The sequence below is a fragment of the Pelecanus crispus genome, chromosome 6 (assembly GCF_030463565.1).
Source record: "Pelecanus crispus isolate bPelCri1 chromosome 6, bPelCri1.pri, whole genome shotgun sequence".
Classification (NCBI taxonomy): Eukaryota; Metazoa; Chordata; class Aves; order Pelecaniformes; family Pelecanidae; genus Pelecanus; species Pelecanus crispus.
In genome coordinates, this window is record NC_134648.1 from 50,289,951 (window position 1) to 50,309,923 (window position 19,973).

The 19,973-nt window shown below is 40.8% G+C and overlaps 1 protein-coding gene across 30 annotated transcripts in view; it reads left to right on the top strand.

Annotated features, from left to right (window-relative positions):
* NRXN3 (neurexin 3) overlaps positions 1 to 19,973 on the top strand; it is a 1,006,895-nt gene that overhangs the window by 905,527 nt on the left and 81,395 nt on the right. For 5 of the 30 annotated variants that reach the window (XM_075711856.1, XM_075711878.1, XM_075711866.1 and 2 more), the window contains one exon: positions 11,115 to 11,133. The exons of the other annotated variants lie outside the window; for them this stretch is intronic. In XM_075711856.1, the coding sequence (XP_075567971.1) occupies positions 11,115 to 11,133 (19 nt within the window). The remainder of the gene's footprint in view (positions 1 to 11,114; positions 11,134 to 19,973) is intronic. 30 annotated transcript variants of the gene reach the window in all.

Consider the following 19,973-nt stretch of genomic DNA (forward strand, 5'->3'; position numbering starts at 1 on the left):
TAGAGGTGGTAGGCTGGTGGTTCTAGCAACTCTATTTTGGATAGACAAAGGTTTGGAGAAGAGAGAAACTTGTACCCATATGGCTTAGTAAACGCTCTTCTACTTTTTAATCTCTGCTTTGTTCCACACTCCTCCATCTTCCCCAGGGATAAAGGGAAGTCTTTTTTTTTTTTTTTTTTTTTGCCAAGCTGGCAGGGAACTATGGTTCAGTAGAACTGCTGGCAGTGAGATCTGAGAACCCATGGCTTCTTCCACAGCAGTTCAAAGTCAGGGAGGGCTGGACTCTCACACACTTGTACTAAGATCATCTAAAAAGCACCTCTTCCTCTCACTTGCAACAGCCCTTTTCCAGTAACTGTTTTGGAGCAAGAAAACTCATTCTTAGTGTAAAACGAGTCAGGTCAGGTAAGGAGAAAAAACTACTAAATGTTGTGTTCTTCTAACATCCAAGCAACAGCCTCAGTGCCCAAGCCATACACAGAGATTTGCACAAATAGCTTGAATTTAACTTGGTCATAATGTCCTTTTTTTTTTTTCCTGAAAGATGACCTCCAATGAAAGTATAAGGACATGAATGATTTTAATCTGTGGTAACAATGGAGAACCAGTCCTGACTGACTCCAGCAGCATAAATATACAAAATGACAGATTATCCTGCTGTCTCCCTCCCTGCTGCCTGAGCACACACATACACACTCAGTAGCACACAGCAAAATTCAAATTGGTCTTTATCTTTTATCTGTTGCCCCAGTGATTAATGCTGCTCTTGCTGGGAGACTAATCGAATGAGGGGAAATATGGAGAAAGAAATATGTATTTCTTAGACTATCGTTATCAGTGTTGTTATTATTCCTTTAATATATTTTCCTCTGTTAGAAGAACTTAATGTACTGACACAGCAGGAAGCAAGAGGTGAGAGCAGATTTGATGGCAAGAAGATGAATGGGGCAGGCCACAGCAAGTGGAACACAGGCGTTTTGCAGAAGGAGGTGAGCTGCCAGGCTGCTTTGGGGTTGCGGCATTTTAGCTAGCAAACCAAGAGGCTGTAGCAGGCTGAATACAGGTCCTGAACTGGGAGCTACTGTTTTCTAAGCCCTGCTCAATTCACTCAGCAGCTGTCAACAAACCTCCTCTCTAAATGGTCTTTACTTTCCCTGTGTAGAAAAACAAGGATACACTGGCCCCTGGTCTGTCTTAGCCAAGTTTACAGGCACTATTCTGGTAGTATGGGTAATACTTTGTAAATTCCCTCAGGTGTTGTATATCCTTTCCCTCCTGCATGGTCCTTGGCCTAGGTCTTTCATAGTGGTACTATGACCCTGTAGTTCCAGTTTGATCCTGCAGATGTGTACAGCATAGAATGAAAATTTACTTTGTGCTGTGGTAAAACCAGAAATGGGTGCTTTGAATGGGTATGACTTTGATTTAAGTAGGAGGCCTGTCTTATGAGTGAGTAGGAATGGATTCCAATTGTCTTGTTTCCTCAGGATCTTAAGAAAAAAGACTTAAAGATATGGTAATTAAGAGGTCACACCTTATTTTGTTTTCCCTTTGGGAAGAGGAATACAGAAAGGAGTACCTGTAATAAAGGAATAAACTTGTTTGGGATTAAGGGTCATGTTGCCTCCCTCCTTGTTTCAGCATTCTGGCTGTTTTAACAAGTGTGACTACTTACTTCATTTTCCTAAATATACTCTTGTTGTGGTGAGAAGGTGATGGACACCAAAAAGGAAATGAGATGGAAAGAGGAGCGATGATACCTACACTATAGAAGCATTTTTTGGTAGGATCAGTATTCCCTGGGCTCTCTGTTTTATTACTCTTTGCTGTGGGTATATTGGCATAATGTCCACTTCCTTCACAGAGTAAGCTCAAGATTTGCAAATATGTTTAGGGTCCAAATCTTAAGCATAATTATCTTAGCTCCCAATTGATTATGTTCAGGCAGCAGTTAATCCTGTTGTTCTCCGCTAGAGCAATGCTGTGTGTTTGTATTAACACTTACATTAGCATGTGGGTCTCCAACGACCAGGCTTGTTTCATTGTTATAGACATAACCTCATTAGAGATATTCATAGAAAAACAAGCTAAAACTGATTCTGTACACCCGATACAGGCAACTCCTCCACTCACATTAGTCTCAAGTATGTCTCCCAGTTTACATATACTAAAGTTGTCCTCTCACTGCCTAATGCGTTGCCATTTACTCTGTCACACTTTAGACTTGCGTAATGAACTAAAGTTGTTCTTAAGCCTGTGAGCAGTAGTTGTTCAGGTGACTGCTACAGTCACCTGCTTGTCTTGAGATTTAGCAATTTGTGAGAATGAAATTTAGAAATGTAGGTATGCTAGGCAGGTCAGGATATACAGCCTGCTCCTCTGGAGTCCCTGAAGGCATTCAGCTTTAACAGCGCCAGAGGAGGAACTGTGCAGCAGAGCTTATGGGCTTCTTCCAGAGCCAGGAGGGCAGCTGGCCCTGCTCTGTAACAGAGCTGCGTGCGGGTGCTGGGGATCAGCCATCAGGTAGGATTTCCAGCTGCTAGATGTAAATAGGAGTGCCAGGGTGGAAAGGTCAGACAGACAGACAGACAGATAGATAGATAGGAGGAAGAAGGAGGGTTGTGTGTCATGTATATGCCGCAGAAAGAACTACTGCAGTGGGAGCCTCTCCTGTAGAGGACTTTTTCCACCCCCACATCTGACTAATTGTGAGGTATTGTTGCTTGCCTGAAGATGAATAATTCTTTGGTGCTCAGATGGCTGATTACATGTTGTCCTTCTGTTTATGGACTCACGCACAGCAGAGAAATTTCTGCTTGCTTGGCTGTAGCATTTGTTGCCCTGGCAAGAAGCAAGAACCACTTACAATCTGCTGTGAAAAGGCTTGGTGTCTCTCTCGCTGCCTCTCAGCTAATGTCTGATGCTTGCAAGTTGTTTGTTTTGTCCTTTCTTAACTGAAGCCATGGGAATGGTGTTAGCTTCTGCTCCATGTGATTCCTGGAGGGAAGGGAGGGAGGAAGTTGGCAAGAACTGGAAAGAAGGAGGGCAAGAGCCTGGCTGTGGATTGCTAAGGACCAGGATCTGCAATGTTCACTTTGGCCTTAGGAAATGCTGTAGCAATTGGAGTGAGCTGCAGCCCTGCAGTCTGCGCCTTGCTCTTTTTATATGGTTTGTTGTACAGTTCCAGCTGGATCAGATTCTGAGTCTGAATTGTCCTCTTACTTCCACAAGGCCAGATTTTCTTTGGTGGGGCTTGGGAAGCTCTTCTGCTGCAACTCTTGGCAGGGATTTATGCTCTCCTGCTTACTGTTATAGTGATGGACACTAGGCATCAAAGGCAGACAAAGAATTACAAAAGTTAAATGGCATCAGGGCTTCTGCTGTGAGGGGAGAAATAAGGTGAAGGGAGGGCAATGTCATCACCTTCCCTGAGAGCTGCAGGCTGAACAGGGTAGAGGATGTAAACAACAGTTTACAATACCAAGGATAATTCTAGAGGCAGAGAGAGGTAATGGCACAGGCTGGCTGTCCCTCTGCTTCTCTCAGGTTTGGCCACTTTGAATTTGCTGACTGTTTTTTTTCTGTTCAAACGTGATTTAATGACAGCAGTAGCTGAAGGTCAGGAGGATTTGTGGATTTTTTTTTTTTTTTTTTTTTTTTTTACTTTTTTTCTGTTGTTAGCTCTTCTTCCCTTGCTTTTTTGTCCTTCTAAAGCTGAGAGGCAACTTCTGTGGTGGCAATGAAAGGTGACAGTAGTTAGGCAGTGTCGTACTCCATTTCCTCCAATAGGACATTATGGAGAAGACGAGAGGAGTGATTACTATTATCCATGGGTACAGCCAAGCTCCATCTGGCAAGCTGCATTTGCAGTACCTGTTATGTGTATTGCCTTGGCATCTTGACGGCTTTTCAGCTCAGGAGCCCATCCACCTGCAATGGTCCATAAATTCAGACTAAGGATGTGGGGAGAAATAGTGAATTATTAACTCAAAACACCTATGTACTTTACCTAGAAATCAGAAATCCACTTGCTAATGACATCTCTTTGAGCCAGAAATCCTCTCCTTCTATCAGTATATTTTATTTATATGACTGATACCTTTTACTGTAGCACTATATGGAGTTTTAGATTAGGGCTGAATCATAACTTCATCATGTTGCAAGTCAGGGCATTATTTGACAGTCTTGTGCAAATTCATCCATAGAAGGCAAAGACTTTAAAAATCAGTCCAGACCCCTGTAATTTCTCTTCCATTTTGCTGTCCAGGAAGACCTTTTAAAAGAAAAAAATAGTACTTTCTGAAAAAGGGGAGGGCTGGTTTTCATTTTTGCAAAAGTAAAACGGAATTAATAACTTGGTTTGTTTAATTTTTTTTATCATTCATAGATTAATTTTTCAATTTTTCTTGCATGAAAGTGTGGGGTCTGAAAAATAAAATTTTCTGACTTTTTTGGGATCTGTGGATAAAAATGATGGTAAACACCATAATATGAATTTTAGTTTCAAAATTGTCAAAGGTATCAGTGACCAAGAATGACCATTCTCACTGTTCCTAGAAGCAAATTTTCTTTGTTGAAAACCTTCATGTAAGAAAATCTGGTGGCCAGTTCTAAAAAGTATAGAATGATAGAAGGGAGGCTGTCTTTGTAAAAATGGCTGTTCTTCTGAAAACACCAAGCGACGCTATAACAGAAAATTCACATCGTTGAAGAAGAGCGTGGTCATAAGCCCTTGTTACTGGAAGTTGGACATACATCCTGGAAGAGATATGGAGAAGTTAAACATGGACTGTCCTATAACTCTGGTATGGTGTCTGTAGTGGGACTGTGTTTTTTCTGATCACTGCTTGTAGTGATTGTTCATTTAACTGGATCATGTTGTTCCAGGTGCCATTTCTGCTCTATCTTAAAAATGCATCTGGCGTGATTTTCATTTGCACAGAGCAGTGAGATTTGGGCTGTAACCCACATGGCAGCATCAGGAATCCAATTTTAACTTTATTGACTTTCTTTGGCATCAGACTGTATGCAGGAGTTCAGCCATTCCTGATTCTTGACACAGAAGTTGCTTTCCTACTTGTGGGTAGTTTGGGGAAACTTGTAATTCAGTTGGTGCCTTTGACATAGTGCCAGGTAGAGGGAGTTGTCTAAAGCAATCCCTTCAGCCAAATCTCACTGGGTAGAGCTGTGATTCTTTGTTCTGTAGCAAGGGAAATAGGTGGATTTCAGATCCCCTTGACTGAAGGCTTCAGTCTCTGGGACAGACCATGTAGCACTGGCGGGAGCACTGTGCATGCATGCTAACAGTAATGAAAACGGGCATTAACAAAATTTCTTTCTGAAGCACCTTACAAGCTGTGTCTAAGGATTGTTTTTTTCATCACAGATACACAGCTAATTGTAGGTTAGCTCCTAATTATTGTTTAATAATGCATAGCGAAATTAGCGGTAGTTTGGGATGGCAACTAAAGATGCTTTCAACATGGCCATGAAGCAAGAAGCAAAAACATACAGAAGCAGGATATAATTAACCAAGTTGTCATTGTGTCAGGACACCCCTAAATCAGATATTTAAAAAAATGTTGTTGAATGTCAGTCAAATGATCTCAATAAGACTATTACCTCAACAGTGGCCCCTTCTGACATGCAGAATTATTTCTGCTGATTCAAGAAAATTCTCCCCATCTGCATTTCATGGCTGTACTTTGTGTATCTTGTTAACATGTGCAAGCTGTTCTCATCCACAGAGACAGTAGGTGGTTTGGGGTTTTTGGGGGTTTTTTTTCTGTCAAGGAACGACAGGTAGGTCTGGACAACAGTGAAGCGATGTCCAAACTAGGTTTAAATTAACTCATTTCAACAAGTGGAAAACATTGTCCATATTAACTTGTCACATTACTTATTGAGAAGCAGGGAACGTTATCTCAGATGAATTGATTCACACATGACCCCATATTAACATGGTTGTTATGAGGTTATACTGCAGCTGTCTTCAGAGGTAGCTGGGGTTCACACTGGCACAAATGAACAGATGATGCAAATGGCCAGCTTCACTGGCAGAATCAAAGAGACGGCAAAGCTTCAATGTTCGGGACTCAAAGACTTTTCCTTATTGAATTTTGCCATTTAATAGGTCATCATTCACGTGTCTCTGATCACCCCTTTAAGTTGCCTCCTGGCAGAGCTGGCAAATCAGGACATATGCTTGTGCCTGAGCTGCTTCAGGTCACAGCCTGTGCTGTGGTGCCAACCCCTTTAGATGAGCAGGTTACACTGTGCACTGATTCCTGAAATGGAGCTGGGGAGGAATGGACACATGGTCGTCTTCGTTGCCCTTGCTGCAGGGGCAATAATCTCTGGCTGGTGGGTGATAAGGACAGCTGGGGATGCTAACATCTTCAACCACTGCCACAAGAGTAAAAAATTATGTCAGTCAGAGCTTTTTGTTATAAACAAGGCTATTTCTTAATATGGCAAGGATTTTCAATGCCCTTGCAGTGCTTTATTGAAGTTTCTCTGCATGGCATTACATTCTGCAGTGCCAAATAGAGATACATATCCAAAGCTTTCAATGGGATACAATACTTGCTTCAGCAGAATATTCTTTTTCCCTAGGTGTATTCCCCTAACTTATTTCTGGGACTGCTATTCCTTCTGTGACTGTTTTGCCACTTTGAAATCCTTCTTGAACCAGTGAAAGATTTTCATTTGTTGTCAAGGGTTTTCATTAAAACGATCTTTGGCTTTGACCTCTTACACTGAGATCTCACACCCTATGTTGGCATCCCATCAGAATGGTTTATTCATTGCTCCATCTATACCAGGCTAAAATCTTACAGCTTCTGAGAAATTTCTTTCTCTTTAAAAAAGAAAAGTCAAGTGAGCCTAATTATTTCCCTGCCCAGGAGTGCAATGTTTCTTATTAAAATACACCTTGAGTGGCACACCTGCATGGTCCTCTCACTAAGGCCGAGATGCTTGCTATGCTGTTCAAGGCTTCTCTAAAAACGATGAGCTCACATGTGCTTTCTAGGCTTTACTGTGTCATCTTTATCTGCAGACCCGGAAAACAAAGCAAAGAAAAACCATTCATGTCAAACTCTGGATTTTTTTTCTTCTAAATTAAAAAAGGCTTTCTGAGATGTGGAGCACTTCTGAATGACCTCTGCTGTGCTTTCTGAAGCTGCTGTGCTGTGGAGTGTTTATGTGCTGTCAGTGGCAGCTGTCTCCCCCCAAAGATTTCACGGTAATGTTTTTAGACTGCCAGGGCTATGACTTAACCTTTTCTGTCTCAGCTTGCATCTTTTGTTTTTGTTTTTTTCTCCCCTCTCTTGCCATTACATCACATCACATCACACCACACTGTCTTTCTCCTTCCTTATGCAGGTCTCTTAACTCTCCACAACTCCCCACTGCTCCTTCAGTGCTTACACCTTTTGTTTATTGTAATGTCAGCTGAATACAAACCTTATCCACTGACATAAACTCACTCAAATAGTATTGTTTTTCTGAGTCCCACAAACCCTAGGGGCCCTGTAACATCCCTGCCCCCTTTGAACAGGGTGCGCCCTTCCCATTTCCAGCAGATCTGCAAAGAGGATGGAGCTCTTCCCTGGGAGAATGGGAGGCACCTGCCCTGCAGGGCTTCATCTTAATTTGATCAACAGGCTTAGCAGACAGTAGCTGAGACCATGAAACAGGCAGGAGGTTTCAGAGGATGCTGTTACCTGCCCAGTGCATCTGCTCATGGATTTTGCGTGTGTGTGCTATATTTCTCTTGGATTCTGTCCCTGAACGTTGATTCCCAGAGTGTGAGGGTGTTGACTGCCTTACAATATTGTCCTGGCTAAGGTTCCTGAAAGCACTGTTTATGAAAACACCTAATACTCGCAGGATGTTTATTGCTCAATTAGCTGTGGTAATACAGCAGTACATTTCAGAAAATACAAAATATTGACATTTATTTGTTTAAAATCAGTTGCTTTTTATTTGCCTAGCCTTAGTTTTGTGTTACAGAACAGCACAAATGGGACCCTCTCCTCAACCATACCTGTTATTTGATGTTTTCTGCAATCCAGTCTTTCTCTCTTTTTCCAATAGTTTGGAAACTATCCTCATCGATGTGAACTGGCAGCCTAAAATTCAATGTGTACTGAAGAAGCAGGTTAAGTCAGCCTTCATTAAACTCCGTGCCTCTGTCTAGAATGCTCTCACTCACCTGTGACAGCTAACTTCAAAGCTGAGTCACATGTAACTTCACTGTAGTCACAGCAGTGACTATAGAGAGGTGAAAACTTAAGCTAGCTATAAAGACTCTCTTCTTTCAAACCGAAATTAAAACTGAAATTAAAACTGATGTGAATTTAGAAATAACTGCATACAAGAGAAGTAATGAGAATGAATGAGGAAACAAGCTTCTAATCTAGTTGTTATTTTATACTAGCCTTCTTTCTTCTCTTTTTATGCTTTCTCCTTTGAGGGGCAATGACAAGCTCAAGATCCAGCTTGTAACTGTCTTCTGCCACCTCATGATGATCTAAGAATTACATTGTATGGTCTACCCTGTGTGGCCCAATGGTTATTTCTGTTCTGTCAGTAAAGCAGGACTTCATTTCACTCTTGAAATAAAGTCAGTCCATCAGGGATTCTTTGATTACTGCAGAAATGGTTAGCTGTGATAATCTGGGATTATGAGAATTGTGTTGTTCCCTTTGCTGCCTGCCACTTGCTAGTAAGGACTTCCTTTCTGCTGAGGAAAGTGTCTCTTTATGCAGGCAGGCTGTGGTCTGACACTTGCAGCTTTGGTGGGAAACCCCCGAATTTGTTCTGGATTGCCGATACTCAGAGGGCTTTTTTGCAAGAGTTTTGTTTGATTTGTTTATTTCCAGAGCAAAACCATTATTCTGCTGCCCAGAATTGCTTGAGATCAGTCTTACTATCAGACAAAGTAAGAAGGAAAACAAGAGGCATGGGTTTAAACTTTTTTAACATTAACTTAGAAATGGAGTCATAAAAACAGAAGTATAACAGTAAAATGTAATTGTGAGTTGTATTTAAGTATAAGGATGTTTCTGAACTCATTCGCAATTTAAGCTGGGTGGGGGAGTTGGCAACTGTCTGCCTCCAAAGCCGTCTAGCACTGAGGCCATCCTTTCTCTGAGAGAGAAATCTCTTGTCCTTCATGCATGCTGGAATGTCTTTCCTACCTGCCTGTATTTTCAAGGCAGCTTGGGCTGCCATTCAAAGGTAGCAAGCGCTGCAGGCCTTCACCTTCCTGCAGGCTTTTCTGGGATAACAATCGTATTGCATTCTTTACTTGACACATACCTTCCAGCTAGACAAAATGTTTTCCAGGCTGTGCAAGCTTTTGGTAACTCATAATGAGAAGCATTAACTGTAATATATGCACTTCAAAATGCACAATTTTACTTTGCTTTGGGTTCGTTCTCAAGCTTACGTGTAATACTAGAAGTACACCAAGCTTAGTGCTTCCTGTTTTATTCCTTTCTGTGCTGTTTGTCAGCTTTGGGTAACATGCTGTCATACGTGTCACTGCTGACATGGGTTTACATTATGGATAGATGTCTACAGACATGCAAAGTGGGACTGTCATCATGCTGAAATTCAGCAATAGAAAAGTTAGCTGCATAGTTATAGCTACTACTTAAAATGCTCTTTATAGCTGATGGAAAGAGATAGATGTCTCTAGAGGGAGATCATCCCATCCTAAAATAGATGCCTAACTTTAGAGGAATTAACTGCCCCCTGGAGATCCCTATGACTGTAAAAGGAACCTGGAAGACTAACCTAAGATTGGACATTTGATGTCCAGATGAGTACATTTCAGTGTTATGATCCTGTGTCTATGTAAATAAAAACATTTTCTATTTTCTTGTTTTTACTTTTTGTTTGCATTGCCTTCCATCTTGCTTTTCTTATTTCCTCTTTGGTAAGAGCTAGGATCAGAGGGTATTAGCAGTAGAAACAAAAACAAAAACAAGTTTGACTATTCATGCTAAAGCATCCTTTCAAACTAGCTGGATTACACAGCCTCTTCATAACTAGTTTTGTCTTCTTGAGTGAGGGAAGCTTAGAGATTCACTCACAGTGGGTACCACGTGATCTCCATCAAAACTTCACAGCCCAAAGCTGCTATAAACAGATTCCGGCAGCAACTGATAAACAGAACAGAAACGTATTTACTCTAATACCTTGTTTGAAAGTGGGCATTCAGAAAATTAAGGTTAAACAGTTAAGTAACAAAAGTACTATTGCATAGGTCTTTGAAGAAGTTGCTCTTAGCACTTTTGTTCTTCAAGACAATGATGTCTGAAATGTTCATACATGCAAAGACAACTCGCATGTTGTTTCTGCTCTCCGGCTCATTAGTGGAAATCCAGACCATTCAGCCACTTCTGTTAACACCACTATCAGCAGGTGGAAGTTGAAGGGAATTAGAAAGGACTTGCACAGGGCCAGGGATTCTTCTGGAGGATAGCTGTAGTTGAACTGACCCAAAGAGATGCTGAAATTGTCTTGAACTCTTTAAAACGTCCTTTTGTTATCACCAGTCTTCTCCCCTCCCTGGTCCTCAACATAGTCTCTTCAGTAGTTAACTCTGAGCAAATTCTTAATTCTGAATAAAGTTGTGTTTTGTACTGTGCTGAGTCCATTCTTACTAGTAAATAAATAACTTCTGCAGTCTCCTTCTCTAGTACAGGCCAGTAGATATGACACCAGAATCAATTCTCTAAGCCTGAACTATATGATTATAGGAGTCCATTGTAGGAAAACTTTACATGAGTCACTGGGTCAAGTCCCCCAGCTATTACAGACACCGTTTTCTATGGTCTCTTCAATAACGTTTTGTTCCCAGACTTTGCCTGACACTTCAGCATAATATTGCCCAAGGCGCTTTAACCTCTGTGTGCCTGAATTTCTTCCTTATGTAATGTAGGATTTCCTTTTTCTTTTTCTTCTTTTGTAAAGTGTTTTCAGATGTATGACTGAAAAATACTAATTAAATGTTTGTATTAGTACTATCACATTATATCTGTCAGATCTTTCCTGCCAGAGCCTAAAGAAACCTCCTTTCAGCTGACACATCTTCACAGAGAATAACACAGAACACTGGTAATAACAACAAATGCCCTTCTTTGGGATGATTTTTATTTATTTAATGCACCAGAAACCCAGCAGGCAGAGTCAGGAGTAATGAGCTGCTTTTTGGGCCCTGTAGAAATTAATATTGTTCTTGACAGGACTCAGTTTGCTAACTTGCAAATTGAAAGTACACTTGTCTTAGCTCACAAGCATGGTCATGTGGTAAGATGGGTGCTGTCTGCCCACAGCCTGGAGCTGCAGAGGTAAATGAAAATGCATGTACAGCTCAGCACTTGTCACTGCTGGGACTGAAGGTAACCACAGCAGACAACAAGCTGTACACGCCGTGTTGCTATTCTGAGCCATGTAAAAATAACTTCCATTTTCTTTGCTGCGTACTGTCATCTTGTACTGCCCAGCACTGTTCTTCCAGAGCCTTGCGGAAGCCAGCACAAACTTGTTAGCATTTCTGGACCAAGCCTCCACTTTTGGCTACAGAGAAGCAGGGGGACACCATAGGTGTTTGAGAGCAACTGGGTGCATCTCCAGCAAATGGGTATCACCTGGCACAATTGTTCTGGTGCAGGGAACTCGTATGCACTCCCCAGTGGCTGGAATCACCAAAAGAGCATTAGTCGGAAATTACAGTGGCCACTCAGACTTGAGCTTTTCTGTTCTCACTTGAAAGCCATCTGTGTCTCTCCATCCTGCAGTGTCCCTGATCAGGGTAAAAGGATGACTCGCTTCTTTGGGTTGTTACATTTGCTTAATTAAAATGAGTGTTTAAAAAAGGAGAAAGGGTGGCCTGAGCTCTAGGTCAGAGAGAAGAACAACTGGTAGACATACTGAGCACTTAGGCTGTCAAACAAAATGTGCTATCAGTCTCCTTATGCTCATCTTTACACCCAGGCAGGCTATGTTGCTAAACTTACACTTACTCTTTCTAATAAAGAATTTACTAAGAGCTTTATTGCAGACAATTATGCCACATAATTATAACAGTAGCACTACAGTAAGTCTGTGTCCAGCTGATCCTTTATGGTTTTTTGATCCTAGTACACACTTGTACAATTAAGTTATTTCTTTGAGCTAGGTAAAACTATAATTGCAGATACCAGTACCATGCCAGCATGAGATCATGTGGTGTCTGATGGTTACCAACAGCTACCAAATGCTTTTAGTAACTGTTTGAACTGCCAAAACTGAATGTAAATGTTGGACTGGTATTTGAGGGGATGTTGAAAAATTAAGTGAGGTGTATTGCTAAATAGTATCAGTTTGGGTTAAAATATCTCATTCAAACTTTTAATGGGAAGGGGGAGAAATTTCAGTCAATGTCATTTCTTAACTTCAGCATTTCATTCCTGTAGGACAATGACTTTCTGTCACTTTATAGTGAGTTCCAGTTACCGCTTATCAGCCTTTGCCTGCTCTTATGTCTGGTATCTGCACCACACAGGAAAAGGATTATTGCTTCTCTTAAATTCTTGCAGTACTTTTTAATGCATGGATAATTTGTTTGTGTCTTACCTTCTCTAAAAGCTTCTCTCTATAGACCCTTCATTTTATTTAGAGGCTGAAAGAAAATTCTCCTTTAACATTGCAGACCTAAAACTCCCAACTAGTTTTGTCATATCCTGACAGCACTGCTCTCAAGACAGTTTTACCTCTTGCTTTCCTAATTTTTGCTGAATATGTAAGAAACCCTGAGGCTGGAATGTTGTCTTTCCCCTCTCTATCAAGACATGTGTCTCAGAAACAGACTGTTGCCAGCTGGAAGGACCTTAAAGGTGATTCAGACTTCGAGCATCACAGCAACTTCTAATACTTCCTTGTTTATTATTAGATGACAAGCTTCTGCATTGCTGGCATGTGTAAACACCAGCGATACTGTGCTCACTGAGATGGAAGGAATATTTTAAAATAAAAGATGATTCATTTTGCTACTATATAGGTTTTCCTTAACCCCTTGAAGGCTTCACCTGCTTTTGAAAGACATCTGTGAGTAAGTCATGTGAATAAGAGAGTGACCATATTTACTGCCTCTAAACTTCCAGAACACATCCAGTGTAAGTCACTAGTGGTTGAGAGTCAGTATCATTTGTAAGATTTCTGTGGCTTACATGAAATGAGTGTGTAGGTATTATATAATGCCATAATTTATAGCTGATTTAGTGCACTTGACTGTGCGCTTCAGCTGCTGAAGCCTTTGGTAAACCTACCACTGGTTCAGGTGTGAAGCAGAGGTGGAGCAATTTGGTGGAAACTAGTAGTAGTACTGACCTATAGCTTGGTAGAATTGACCCTTCATTTGTCAAATGTGGCACTGTAGTACCCCTCAACTGCACAGGAGCATTGATATTATCTGCCATTTCCTTCCTCTCCATTTTAGAGTCACTTTTCCCCATGCTGAACTTGTAACCATTTCTGTAGCAAACCTCCCTGAAGTCAGGACAGTAGAATACTTGAAGCATCTTCTGGCACCATCTTCTCTTCACTGAGTGCTTCCCTCAGGAAAAGACTCAGTAACCCAGCTTCAGAGGCTAAAGGCTGGCTGGCACCCTGTATAGCTCTCACAGGGCTTAAGTAAAAGTGTTGCTAGGAATTTCAGGGCTATATTCTCAATCTAGAAAATTCAGGTAGCTCACATGCCTATGCAGCCAATGAAAAATGGGGTGAACATAAAAGTTGGTCCTTCATAACATCTGCTATGTCAGCCAGGATGCCATCTTCCACTAGACTTGACATCTGAGCCGCTGCCACAGGAGATTTTATAGTCTTACTGGAATGACTCGCAAAACTCCAGTACCCTGAACTTTTCTTATTAACTAGATGAGTCATTCTTTTCAAGAAGAGTCACAAGCCTGGAAATTCACATGGAAGTGCAGCTGAAAGTAGATCGTCTGGGAAGCTACTGGTTACCCAGTTGGTTTGTTTTTTTTTTTTTTTTTATACTGTTGCTGTTGTGAATATCCCAGAGCACACCTAAGTACCCTGGCAGAGGAGTAACTCTACAGAGAACACTCCTTCTGCATGGATAAGCAAGTTCTTCAGTGAAGTGGCTCTGCACAACCCCTTGCTGCCATCTCCTGCCTATGGAGGATGTTTGCCACCAGACAAACCCAAGGGCAAAGATGATCCAGTAGCAGTGAAGTGAAGGTTGGTGCTGTGCCACTGTCTGTTGCCTGGCATTTTCAGCCACTGGATAATGACTGCACAGAGCTAGCTGTGCTGCGCTACGACTTGAAGAGATGATCGCATTAGCCTACGAATGACATAAATATATGGAAGCACCGCCACAGCGACTTGTTTGTTTCAGGTCAAGGCACTGCAAATGCCCCTAGGTAATCAGATCCAATACAAACACTGGCTGCCTTGACCTTTGAAGCTAACAACTTGTGTTGCAATCAGTCACACTCTTTTTCTTTCACACTCTCTTTCTCTCTACCTCTAATTCATGCACTTTATTGGTAATGCAAAGCCTCTTCATTTACAACTGAGAATAGGAAAGTTTTCCATGGGAATTGTTATTTTCTTTTCTAAACAGATATATATAACATTAAAGATGGATTTTTGTATGGTCTTCTATTTAATGATTAATGAATTGAATGTTAGTGAAAAGCACTACACTTTGGATACTGATCTTGTATTTTTAGCCAAATAATGTAAGCATCATAGACAGTAGTGGGATAATCTAGTTTATTTGGTTTAGTTTATTGAAGAGTACCATGACTGATCCAGTCCTTAAAAAGTGCCAAAATTGCACATAGTTATTAGCTCTTTGCTTTTAGTACATGGAGATTTTTATAAAAATACTTTCCGTAGCTTCAGAGTGTATTACACTAGCAATCACACTACTGCACTTTCATGTATTATATTATTGAAGGCATAACTTCTGTCCTTTTCTGAAAGATCCCAATATCATAGATATTAGGGGATAGAGCCTATAACCTGAGAAGCCTCTTAACACGAGAAGAAGAGTTAAAGCCTTTAAACCTGAAATCACCAGCTGAAATCTTGTCCACAGTGGTAAAATCAAGAGCTTGATCACTGAAATACTCTCATTACTCTTACCTGTATGTGTATGCATTGAGAATGTGACCAGAGTGGGCATTGGACTGTTCCCCTTAAATGGCACCTTTATGCTGAGGCGAGGGATATATGACTTTAGGGGAAAAAAGTTGTCTTAATGAAGGATATGCAGAATAGGATTATGACCTACTGATAGAAGGAAGCTTGCAATGAGAAATCTTTGGTCTTCAGCACTGTTGAAATTCACTATTGCCAGACTTTTTCAAATAAAGATGCTATAAAGACTCAAAAGGGTTTTTTAAAAAAGAATATTTGCAGTGCTGGAGTTGATGCTATTGAAAGCTGAGTTGAAGAAAATGTGCTATCAACTTTGCAATTCATACAGGTTGTTCATGTACTTCTCCTATGCAGCTATCGGTGTGGTCATACATGGGAGAGGGGAGATAATGATTTTTCATCAAATGGCCATCCTGCTGTTTTTCGTAACATTGCCAGTCAGAAGCCTATGGAGTATGGCTTCTGCTACAGTGCAGAATGATTAGTCACTGGCTAGGAAGGAAGACTTGCTTACCTCCCTGTTCCTTGTAGAAATAGCAGAGCTTTGACATGTAGGTTGATGCCAGCATAACAGGCACCCCCAAACTCTCTGACACTGGGGGATACTCAGCAATGTTCCAGGAGCGGAAAGCCACATTTAATTTGCATATGAATTCACAGACATATTTTAGCCATAATGTATTCCTGACGCAATGCTGTTTTGTGTTCTGCTCTCCTATAAGAAACCACCAGCTATTCAATCAACAGCATTTACACCAGAATATTGTAAAGATGAGTTGCAGGACACTTCTGTATATGCAGTGAATCATGACTCTGCACAGCGCCTCCTCTGAGCCCAGCTTCCTGACCTCTTTGCTCACTCATTCTCATGAATGATGCAGAACTGCAAGAGGAAAGAGTACTTCCAGCTCTCACCTCTTCTAATAGCTAGTGGTCACTTTGTCTCCTGAAACCTCTCATTCCTGCTTCTCTTGAGCCTGACTCTCACCCAGGATCACTGTTCCTATGAGAGAACAGCCCAGGACAAAGGCTTATGATCTTCCTCTCTGCTAAAGGAAAATGTGTTTTCCAGGTGAATAGGTTAGGCTGATGAAGTGAGAGAAAGCAATTGTTTCAGCTATATAGTCTTTGCCTTTAAAATACTGCTGTAAAGCGCTTGGATTTTTGCAATGGTGTGGTATAAGATTTCTCTCATATAGGACATATTCACTGCCCTGATCCTGTATATAAGGCAATGACTATAAACAGAGTGATAATGTAGGTTTATGTGGTCATTGCTAAAAGTGAGTACAGGGTGCTTATTCTGAACAGGGTTATCTGATCTGCTACAGTAGGAGACTGAATAAGAGATAAGAAAAACTAGTGTTCTCGCTAGGTACATGAAGGGGCAGGGTACTGAGGGGCTGCCTGATGCTCTGATCTGCTTTGGCAAATGCTGTGCTACCTGTAGATTGTTCTGAATCACTTAGCAGAAAATTGGAGAAGGTGGCTTAACAAGGCAACAGGAATGTCAGTTATCAATTGGAGTCTTTCAAAGAGGCAAACAATTTTCTTGTTCTTTTCTATACAGTGATTTCTACATGGTGCCCTGTCACAGCTTCTGTTTTTTGTATTTGACAACCTAACCTTTTCTTTAAATAAAGAAATCCAAGAGCAGAGGACTACTGTTTTCCTGCCATGCATGTCCCCAGTTGCCACTAAGTATTGAAGTCTGACTTGGACTGGGGCCCGAATAGATGCCTCCAGGCTGCATAGCTTTGAAGCACATGGAAACTAGGTAAGTCATGTATGAAAATCAAACTGTATCTATCAGTTCTGTAGTTAACAAAGAAAAAAGCAACCAAAATTAGGAATGCAAGCTCTCCAGAAAAAGGAAGGTCAGACTTGGCTTTCTCAATAAGGTATACAGTAATCAAAATACTTTTAGCCAACATGTACCATTTCTACTGCTTTTCCTCTAAAGGCACCATCCTTAAGAAGCGTTCAGTATTCCTTGAAACATGTAGTTTAAAACATCTAGTTGTCTCATGCATATTTTGGAATTGAACCTGCTTGGAATTTACTTTTATAAAGTAAAGGGAAACTAGACTCATATGCTTCTATTTGTCTTCATAGATAAACAAACTGTTTTACACATACACACACATATATGGGTATATAAAAACATATATATAGGTTATCATAGCACACAACTGGAAATCAGATCAACCACAACCTGTTTTCAGATCAGCTGCTGCCCTGCTTTGTGATGTTGAATTCATCACTAGAACTCTAACTTTCTGGTCATAAAGTATAAAGATGCATCTCTCCTAGGATAGTTCTCTATTAAATTAATTAATGGTCATAGAATACCTTGAGTTTGGATGAAAATTAAGGGCACAGAAGAATGGTTTTGTACCTCTGCTCTTCCAGGGTAGCGTGATGTCAGGTAGGAAGCATAGGAGCTAGGACCATCCAGGAACTTCAGAGGAGAATGTTTTGTAGAACAAGCTTAGATTGAAACTGTTTGTTCCACTGAGGGATGTTATAAAATGCCTTCAGTAGGAGCAGTGATCATTCTGCTCAAAAAAGCAAGCAAAAGGCAGGGAAATAGGTTGAAAGTGTCTGTGGTGACCATCTGCTGAGATCTCTCTGTGTGTTTGTTGGGAACTGTTTCAGCTGTTCTGACAGCCTGCCTGAAAGAATCAAAACACCCTGCACCACGCAAGCATCAGCAACGGTAGCAGAGAACAATGCTCCTAGGCCCTTAAGTTATCTGAAACTGTATTTCAGGAAGCACACTTTCTCTCAGTTTCCTTTATAACAAACCTTTTCAATCAGGACTCCTACCACGATACGCTTGTGACATGCTTTTGAGGTAGATACGTACTCTTCCTTCAAAGATAGAAAAGCAAATGCAGAAAGCTCAAGCATTTTGCTTAAGGCTGCACAGTGAATCAGTTCCATGCCAGAGAATGAGTCCAGAGTATCTGACTCAATTCACTTACTCTGACTAGATGGTGCTCTCTCTGTTGGATGCAGTCATTTCAGTTACTGGTCATGGCTTAAAATAAGGAGCGAAGGAGATATTTTAACCAGCAGCGTAGTGCCACCTTGTTTCCTCAGTGTCATGACCTGTTCCCATTTGCCCAAGGGCACACTTCTGTTACCTTCAGCATTTTTCTTGCAGCTATTTTCTTTTTTTTTTTCTTTTAAGGTAGGATTGCAGACAATGAGGGTGAAAAGAAGCTTGTAAAACCATCTGCTCAATCTAGACAGATGTTTGTCTGATCAATTCTTTAAAAAAAAAGCTTCTAAAAGTGAAGATTCTGCAACTTCCTCATACAAAAAACTTTTCAATGTTTATTCACTTTTATATTTAGGGAATTTATCCTATCTGAAATCTCCATTTCTTTAAATTAATCTCATAATTCTTGTCACGTCCACCTTGCAAATCACGTTCTTTGCAGCACACTTTTACATATTTTAATACTGCTGCCATGTTCAAGCCAAAGTTTCTAGGCTAAAGAACAGGTTAATTCATCTTTCTTCTGGTCTCTGTTTTCTAGAGCTCTGATTGTTCTTGTTGCTGTCTCCTTGACAGTCTCCAGCTGTTTGCCCTGTAGCTTCACAGGCTCTGTAGCACTGAAACACAGTGCTCAAGAGAAAGATTTACCGACATTGAATACATTGTGTAAGAGACAATACTACACCTCTGGTTTGTATTTGCACAATAAACTACAGCTGTATTTATACACCTTGGTTTATTGTTCCCCACTTTAACATCAGCATGAGTTTTCTGACTGGTGTGTATCCTGTGATGTACTCTTATTTCTAGGTCCTCTTCTTCACAACTGCTGCCTAGCTGATCGCTCCCCGCTCTGCAGTCAGGCAGGTTTATTCTAACTTGCTGTAGAAACTTATGTTTATCCTTGTTGGATTGCACCTCCTATAATTTCAATGATTTTTCTAAATGTCCAATTTCAAAATCAATTTGAGTATTTCTGGTTTTTAGTTTTGTTGCAAGCTCCCAATTTGACATAACCTGAAGATTTAATCAGCCCACCTTTTATTCCATCATCCAGGTCCTGAAGAAATTAATTATTAATACCAAAAGCAGGACAAACCCACTTAATATAGCCTTCCATTTTCATTGTGAACGATCGCTAATTATTCTCAAAATATAGTTTTTCAGTTGTTTTTTTGCCATTGTGTAGCAGTATGAGTACCCCGTGTTTCCCTGTGGCATGTGAGACTCTGTTGAAGGATATTCAAGGTATAACATGTTCTGGTTTTACCCTTATCAATAATCCATGGAGGAAACAGGTTGGTTTGACACAGTTTGGTTTTGACAAATCCAGTTGTTCTGTTACTCACCCCCTCATTATCTTCCAAGCACTTACAGTTTGAATATTCTTCCCTTCTTTTCCACCACTTGAATATTGAAGCTGATAATGTCATGTAAAAGTTACAAGAAAGATCATGATCCTGGGCTTGCCTTTCTGCTACCCACTAAGTCACTGACTTGGACACGTAATTTGTTTTGGCAGCCCTTAGTTAACTGTCTGCAGTAACAGGATGATGATTATCACAGGTGGAATATCAGAATCAGGATGTTCAATGAAGAGTCCTTGCGTTGGCTCAACAATGAAGGAGTAAAGGGAGACATTATACTTCCTAGAAAGCGTTACAGAGTTGCCGAGTAATTTCCTGGAATCTGTTCTAGCATTAAAGCTATGGTAGAGGATACATGCCTCAAACCTGCTCTTTTCAGGAAGCCAGAGATCAGAGTATTAAAAGGG